This window comes from Nansenia antarctica (assembly GCF_963989245.1).
Source record: "Nansenia antarctica genome assembly, chromosome: 1".
NCBI classification, from domain to species: Eukaryota; Metazoa; Chordata; class Actinopteri; order Argentiniformes; family Microstomatidae; genus Nansenia; species Nansenia antarctica.
This window is the reverse complement of record NC_137674.1, coordinates 23,302,592-23,310,996: the sequence shown is the minus strand read 5'-3', so window position 1 is coordinate 23,310,996 and position 8,405 is coordinate 23,302,592. Positions and strand designations below refer to the sequence as shown.

At 50.0% G+C, this 8,405-nt stretch overlaps 1 protein-coding gene across 1 annotated transcript in view; it reads left to right on the top strand.

The window, feature by feature from the left end:
* Positions 1 to 8,040, top strand: part of pals1a (protein associated with LIN7 1, MAGUK p55 family member a) — an 11,852-nt gene extending 3,812 nt beyond the window's left edge. Inside the window, 12 exon segments of the mRNA XM_080533810.1 lie at positions 734 to 868; positions 870 to 881; positions 1,637 to 1,798; positions 2,337 to 2,414; positions 2,575 to 2,758; positions 3,163 to 3,234; positions 3,339 to 3,355; positions 3,357 to 3,405; positions 4,122 to 4,289; positions 4,683 to 4,885; positions 6,942 to 7,052; positions 7,348 to 8,040. Coding sequence (XP_080389936.1) covers positions 734 to 868; positions 870 to 881; positions 1,637 to 1,798; positions 2,337 to 2,414; positions 2,575 to 2,758; positions 3,163 to 3,234; positions 3,339 to 3,355; positions 3,357 to 3,405; positions 4,122 to 4,289; positions 4,683 to 4,885; positions 6,942 to 7,052; positions 7,348 to 7,524 — 1,368 coding nt within the window. The 3' untranslated portion in view covers positions 7,525 to 8,040.
* Positions 8,041 to 8,405: the final 365 nt, after the last annotated feature.

The window sequence follows — 8,405 nt, the reverse complement described above, 5'->3', positions numbered from 1 at the left end:
ATGATCCTCTCTCCTCCTCTCCTCTCTCACTCCTCTCTCTCTCTCTCTCCCTCTCTCTTTAAAAGAGGCCTGTTAAAAAAAAGAGTTATATTTTATCTTTTATGGAAAGGACAAGTGCAATTAAGCATGCGGAGAGAGGGAGGGTAGTTAAGAGGAGAGGGAGGAGGGAGGGAGCGGGGGGTTGGTAGAGAGAGAAGAGAGAGATGAAATGATAGAGGCAGAACAGTTCCTGTACTCCTTTTGTTTCTCCTTCTCTCCCAACCTGTTTCTATGTCCTCCATCTTTCTCTTCCCTCCCTCCTATTTCTCTCCCTCTCCCTCCCTCTTTTTCTCTCCCTCTCCCTCCCTCTTCTCCCTCTCCCTCCTCTTTCTCTCCCCTCTTTTCCTCTCCTTCCTCTGTCCTCCTCCTCTCGGTGTTGGTTCAATAGACAGAGACAGTACATAGCCTACTGTTCTGAATGAGAAGTTCTGTGTGTGTGTGTGTGTGTGTGTGTGTGTGTGTGTGTGTGTGTGTGTGTGTGTGTGTTTGTGTGTGTGTGTGTGTGTGTGTGGAGAAGGCGTGCTACCTGTATCTATGACTGGATCACCATTGTTATATAATGTATTTACACACTGGCACACCTTTATATGTAAAGCCATTTTAGGCCTACTCCCCCAATATCTATGTAAAAAATAAATGTCTGTGTGTGCGTGTGCGTGTGCGTGTGCGTGTGCGTGTGTGTGTGTGTGTGCAGGCGGTGCTGCTGGCCCATGACTGCGTGGCAGAGCAGGAGATGCAGATGGAGGCGGCGGGTCCAGACGGGCCCAGCGAGACGCTGACCCAGTGGGGCGGAGAGACCGTCAAGATCGTCCGCATCGAGAAAGCCCAGGGACATCCCCCTGGTACACACACACACACACACACACACACGTCAACAATGAACATAAGTAGACATTGACACAGGGTTCCCACGGGTCCTTGAAATCCTTGAAAGTTTGTGAATTTCAGGAAAAGAAATCAAGGCCTTAAAAGTTTTTGAAAATAGACATGGGTCATTGAAAGTGCTTGAATTCCTCTCTCTCTCAAAACTACTACTAATAATAATAATAATAATAAATAAATAAATATTTTAGTATTATAGTAGATAAGTCACATTGCTAAACTTTACACATATTTCACAATATATTGTTTTGCTGTGCTGTGGTAGAGAAGGCAAGACACCTTCTAGTGTTCAAGCCTCTACATTCAAGCCTCTCTTTTTAATTGTTGCCTGTGAGTGGATAGTTCCTATTATATACATTCTCATCTAGATCTGTCTCAAATTATGCCGTGTTGGGTCCTTGAATTTTAAGGAATTGAGTCTTGAAAGTCTTGAAAAGTGCTTGAATGTGATGTTTCAGAAGGTGTGGGAACCCTGTTGACAGCTCTCTGATGTGACGGAACACACTAACACACAAACACACTAACCAGAAAGACCCAAAGACAATTGTGCTACTTTTGATGCCCTGAAATAACAAACCCATCAGATGGAAGCTGAGAATCTCTACTTTTACCTCCAAGTGAAACTTCTGGTGTGTGTATGCGTGTGCGTGTGCGTGTGTGTGTGTGTGTGTGTGTGTGTGTGTGTGCGTGTGTGTGTGTGTGCGTGTGTGTGTAGGGGGCCACGGTGAGGAATGACATGGACAGCGTGATCGTCAGCCGGATTGTGAAGGGCGGCGTGGCGGAGAGCAGCGGGCTGCTGCAGGAGGGAGATGAGATCCTGGAGATCAACGGCCTGGAGATACGAGGACGAGACGTCAACCAGGTGTTTGATATCCTGGTGAGAGAGGGGGGGGGAGGTTATGAGGTTATGAGGTGTGAGGTTATGAGGTGTGAGGTTATGAGGTTATAAGGTGTGAGGTTATGAGGTTGTGAGGTTATGAAGTTATGAGGTTATGAGGTTATGAAGTTATGAAGTTATGAGGTGTGAGGTTATGAAGTTATGAGGGTATGAGGTGTGAGGCTATGAAGTTATGAGGTTATGAAGTTATGAGGTTATGAGGTGTGAGGTTATGAAGTTATGAGGTGTGAGGTTATGAAGTTGTGAGGTTATGAAGTTGTGAGGTTATGAAGTTATGAAGTTATGAGATCATGAGGTTATGAAGTTATGAGGTTATGACGTTATGAGGTTATGAGGTTATGAAGTTATGAGGTTATGACGTTATGAGGTTATGAGGTTATGAAGTTATGAGGTTATGACGTCAGCTGGAGGCGTTGTGTCGTTTCCCTGAGAGCCAGCATCCTTCCTGTAACCATGGTTTCCTCTTCCTGTAACCATGGTTTCCTCTTCCTGTAACCATGGTTTCTCTCCTCCACAGGCGGACATGCACGGCACCCTGACCTTCATCCTCGTCCCCTCCCCCCAGACCAGACCTCCTCCAATCAGAGACACTGTGGTGAGTAGCTCCTCCCCCCAGACCAGACCTCCTCCAATCAGAGACACTGTGGGGGGGTGTCAGGGTTAGGGAAGATGGTTAGGGGTAGGGGAGGTTGTAGGCATGGGAGAACAGGTAGGTTTTGACTGTGTGTGCGTGTGCGTGTGCGTGTGTGTGTCAGGTCCATGTGAAGGCGTATTTCGACTACGACCCGTCAGACGACCCGTACGTGCCGTGCAGGGAGCTGGGCCTGAGCTTCCAGAAGGGCGACATCCTCCACATCATCAGCCAGGACGACCCCAGCTGGTGGCAGGCGTACCGGGACGGAGACGAGGACAACCAGCCCCTGGCCGGCCTGGTCCCTGGTACCACACACACACACACGCACGCACACACACACACACACACCGGGACGGAGACGAGGACAACCAGCCCCTGGCCGGCCTGGTCCCTGGTACACACACACACACGCACACGCACACGCACAAACACACGCACACTCACGAGCGCACGCACACACATACATACACACACACACACAGGGTTATGGGTTATGAGGTTACGGGTGAACGCTCGCACACACACTCACACACACACACACGCAGACGCACACTCACGAGCGCACACACACACACATACACACACACACAGGGTTATGGGTTATGAGGTTATGGGTGAACGCACACACACACACACACACACACACACACACACACACACTGAACCAGCAGATGATAGTGTGTGTTTGTGTGTGTGTGTGTGTGTGTAGGTAAGAGTTTCCAGCAGCAGAGAGAGGCCATGAAGCACACCATAGAGGAGGACAAAGAACCTGAGAAGTCAGGTGAGTACACACACACACACACACACACACACACACACACACACACACACACACACACACACACACACACACACACACCCCTGACCCTGTGCTGTGTGTTGCAGGTAAACTGTGGTGTGCCCAAGAAGAACAAGAAGAAGAGGAAGAAGCTTCTGTTCAACAGGAACGACGGTACGCTGCCGCACGGCCCTCTGGGAGATGGAGGCAGGGGCATGCTGGGAGATGTAGGCAGGGGCATGCTGGGAGATGTAGGCAGGGTCATGCTGGGAGATGTAGGCAGGGGCATGCTGGGAGATGTAGGCAGGGGGAGGGGCATGCTGATTTGTACTTGTTACTGATTCATCTTATCCTCCCTGTCTTTCTCTCTCTCTCTTCCTCTCTTCCCTCTCCCTCTCTTCCCTCTCCTCCTCCTCTCTTCCTCCTCCTCCTCTCTTCCCTCTCCTCCTCCTCTCTTCCTCTCCTCCTCCTCCTCCTCCTCCTCCTCCTCTCCTCCTCCTCTCTTCCTCTACTCCTCCTCCTCCTCTCTTCCCTCTCCTCCTCCTCTCCTCCTCCTCCTCTCTTCCTCCTCCTCCTCTCTTCCCTCTCCTCTTCCTCCTCCTCCTCTCCTCTTCCTCCTCCTCTCCTCTTCCTCCTCCTCTCTTCCCTCCTCCTCTCTTTTCTCCTCCTCCTCCTCCTCCTCCTCTCCTCCTCCTCTCCTCTCCACCTCTCCTCTTCTTCCTCCTCTCTTCCCTCTCCTCCTCCTCTCTTCCCTCTCCTCCTCCTCCTCTCTTCCTCCTCCTCCTCTCTTCCTCCTCCTCCTCTCTCCCTCTCCTCCTCCTCCTCTCTTCCCTCTCCTCCTCCTCTCTTCCCTCTCCTCCTCCTCCTCCTCCTCTCTTCCTCCTCCTCAGACTATGACAACGAGGAGATCCTGACCTATGAGGAGATGGCCTTGTACCACCAGCCAGCCAATAGGAAGCGGCCCATTGCTCTGATTGGTCCTCCCAGCTGTGGGCAGAGCGAGCTGCGCCAGCGCCTCCTATCCAGCGACCCCGAGAGGTTCGGGGGCGCCGTCCCACGTAAGAGAGAGAGAGAGAGAGTGTGTGTGTGTGTGTGTGTGTGTGTGTGTGTGTGTGTGTGTGGTGTGTGTGTGTGTGTGAGTGTGTGAGTGTTGGGGTTGTAATGGGGTCAGTCAGACAGCCTAACATGGTGGTGGTGTTGTGGTTAACTGGGTGGTGTTGTGGTTAACTGGGTGGTGTTGTGGTTAACTGGGTGGTGTTGTGGTGGTGTTGTGGTTAACTGGGTGGTGTTGTGGTGGTGTTGTGGTGGTGTTGTGGTTAACTGGGTGGTGTTGTGGTTAACTGGGTGGTGTTGTGGTTTAACAGGGTGGTGTTGTGGTCGTGTTGTGGTTTAACAGGGTGGTGGTGTTGTGGTTTAACGGGGTGGTGTGTTTGTGGTCGTGTTGCGGTCAGACACCACGCGGTCGCGGCGGGAGGCGGAGGTGAACGGGAGGGACTACCACTTCGTGACGCGGGCGGCGTTCGAGGCGGAGGCGGCGGCCGGGAAGCTGATGGAGTCTGGGGAGTTTGAGAAGAACCTGTACGGGACCAGCACCGACGCCGTGACCCAGCTGACCAACCAGGGCAAGATCTGCCTGCTGTGTCTGCACACACAGGTAGGGGGGGGGGGCACACACACACAGGTAGGGGGGGGGCGGACACACACACACACAGGTAGGGGGGGGGGGGGGGGGGGGCGCACACACAGGTAGGGGGGGGGCACACACACACAGGCAGGGGGGGGGTGGACACACACACACACAGGTAGGGGGGGGGGGCACACACAGGTAGGGGGGGGGCGGACACACACACACAGGTAGGGGGGGGGGGGCACACACAGGTAGGGGGGGGCGGACACACACACACACAGGTAGGGGGGAGGACTCACACACAGGTAGGGGGGGGGGGCACACACACACAGGCGGGGGGGGGCGGACACACACACACAGGTAGCGGGGGAGGACACACACACACAGGCAGGGGGGGGCACACACACAGGCGTGGGGGGAGTACACACACACACAAGCAGGGGGGGCGGACACACACACAGGGGGGAGGGGGGGGAATAGCCCACACTGTCCCATGAAACAGCTTTTGAGTCAATTGTCCAATTACTTTTGGTCCCTTGAAAAAGAGGGAGCTACATATTAAAGAGCTGTAATTCCTAAACCCTTCCTTCAATGTGGATGTGAATACCCTTACCCTGAAGCTGAGAGTCTGCACTTTAAGGCCATATTCATTATATAACTGTAACTTGAAGATGTTTTGCTAAACAGCTAAATTTTCTAAAATTGTCCAAAGTGTCCAACTATATATGGATAGGGATGTCCCGATCCCATTTTTTCACTACCGATACCGATACCTGGGCTTCAGGTATCTGCGATACCGATACCGATCCGATATTTGTATTTATTGTTTTACTCCTGAATAATCACAAATACTTCCCCAGTATAGTCCACAACAACAGTTGGCTATTAAAGACTGCCAGCCTTTATTCAAGCATTGAAACAGTACTCTGCAGTACTCAGTGACCAACTGGTTTAAAGTTAAAATAATTTAAACAGCAGCATTGAGCATTGTAGAAAAAAGAGTTACTGTCTGATTTCTAGTTTTAGTGCCTTCAGGTTTTTATTCTATTTATCTTCTCTTACAAATGGCAAATGAATTATAGGACCCTTTTTAAAAGTGTAGCCTAGTGACGCCCGCTGGTGAGACCAGAAACCAGTCGCAGAATCGAAGGGGTGTCAACAATATCTGGTTTTCTTTTTTTTCCATAACAGGCAACTTGAAGTTTTAAAGTACAGAGTTGATATAATAAAAAACAGTTTAACGATCACTAAATACTTATAATCTGTGGATTGGATTAACTGTTCTCGTTTGCTGCAGGCTACCGGTAAGTGATAATGACTCTCGTTTTAGGACGTGTTCAAAAGCAAGGACTGTGTGTTCATCTAATTATGTGTAGTTATGTGTTTTTAGCATGTTCATGTTCTCTCAGCAAGTTGTGATGATATAAAAACGCAGTTAGACGTTCCTAGCGATGTACCACTTAGCCGCTAGCTGTTAGCAGCGTTTGTTGTTGTGGTTTGGTCAGTCACTTTTCTCCTGTCGCATTCCCATTCGGTGCACCAACATTCAAATACTCGTGTCGTCTTGAATTCTTTTCTGAATTCAATGTATGACACATAATTTGAAAGCTTACCATCTGTAGTTTCAGATGGTGTAACATGTAAATAACCAAAAGTTTACGTAAGCAAATGGTTTATGATTTCACCAGCTGGCATCATGACATTGTCAGACTCATTACACACAGGTAGCTACTAGCCGACTCTCATGCACGTGACCACTGACTACTACTGTTGTCATCACGTGAGTGACACGCCAAATCGCGAGCCCCAGATCGCTGCCTATTTTTTTTCTGGTGCGATCTGCGATCCAGCATTCAGGACCAATATCGCAGCGATATCAATATCGGATCAGGACATCCCTAGACCTAACTGTATATTTTCCTCCCTGCGTGTCTCAGACTCTGAAGGTGGTGTGTGTGTGTGTGTGTGTGTGTGTGTGTGTGTGTGTGTTTGTGTGTGTGTGTGTGTGTGTGTGTGTGTGTGTGTGTGTCTCAGTCTCTGAAGGTCGTGTATGTATATATATGTATATATCTGTGTGTCTCAGTCTCTGAAGGTGGTGCGTAGTTCAGATCTGAAGCCGTACGTGGTCTTCATAGCTCCGCCCTCTCAGGAGCGCCTCCGCGCCCTGCTAGCCAAGGACAACAAGAACCCCAAGGTACACACACACACACACACACACACACCCTGACATCTGAGATTCTGAAACACATCTTTTTGAGATAAACCAATAAGAAGCCTCCCTCTGCCCCCACATTGTTTTATTGTTTTTAGTCCTTTTATCTTCTCTTCTTTAATTTGATCATATCTTGTATTGTGTTGCATTTTATTTAATATCCTGCACTTCACCTACTCCGTTCTACACCTGTGAAGCACTTTGGTCCAGCTGCTGCTGTATGTAAACCTGCTATAGAAATAAAGCTGACTTGACTTGACACCCCCACCCCCCCCAGCCAGAGGAGCTGCGTGACATCATAGAGAAGGCGCGGGACATGGAGCAGACGTTCGGCCACCTGTTCGACGCGGCCCTGGTGGTGACGGAGCAGGACAAGGCGCTGGCCGAGCTGCTCAGACTCATCAACAAGCTGGACACAGAGCCCCAGTGGGTCCCCTGCTCCTGGCTGCGCTGACACACACACACACACACACACACACACACACAACATACATACACAGACACACACACTTAACTAACACACACACACACTTAACACACACACACACTTAACTAACACACACACACACACAACATACACACACAACATACATACACACACACACACACACACACAACATACACACACACACACACAACATACATACACACACACACACACACTTAACTAACACACAGACACACACTTGACTAACACACACACAGCCCAGGCAGCAGGCCAGGGTGTGTATCATGTTTATGTTTATGATTATTAATCTTCACATTCCTCTCGTATGGAAACGCACTTGGAGGCAGCAGCAGTAGATCCACTTCCTGTTCTGCTGCTGACTATTTATGATGTAAATATGATTCATGTTTCACTAGAACACACCTCCCAGCTCCCATAGGTGGGGTCAGGGGTCAGGGTTAGAGGTCAGGGTCATGGTTAGTGGTCAGGGTTAGAGGTCAGGGTCGGGGTTAGAGGTTAGGGTCAGAGGTCAGGGTTAGGGTTAGAGGTTAGGGTCAGAGGTCAGGGTTAGGGTTAGAGGTTAGGGTCATGGTTAGAGGTCAGGGTTAGGGGTCAGAGTTAGGGTCGCAGTTAAGGTTAGGTTTCAGGGGTTAGGGTCAGGGTTAGAGGTCAGGGTTAAGGTTAGGGGTCAGGGTTGAACATCGTCTCTCTTGTTGTTTGTCATCTCCTTTTGTCTCACTATTGATGATGACTTCCTGTTTCCTCCATGTTTCACTGATTACTGTGTGCGTGTGTGCGTGTGCGTGTGCGTGTGCGTGCGCGTGTGTGTGTAGATTTGAGGAACTGTCTTATATTATCAGTCTTTCTATTCTGATCACAATCTGTAG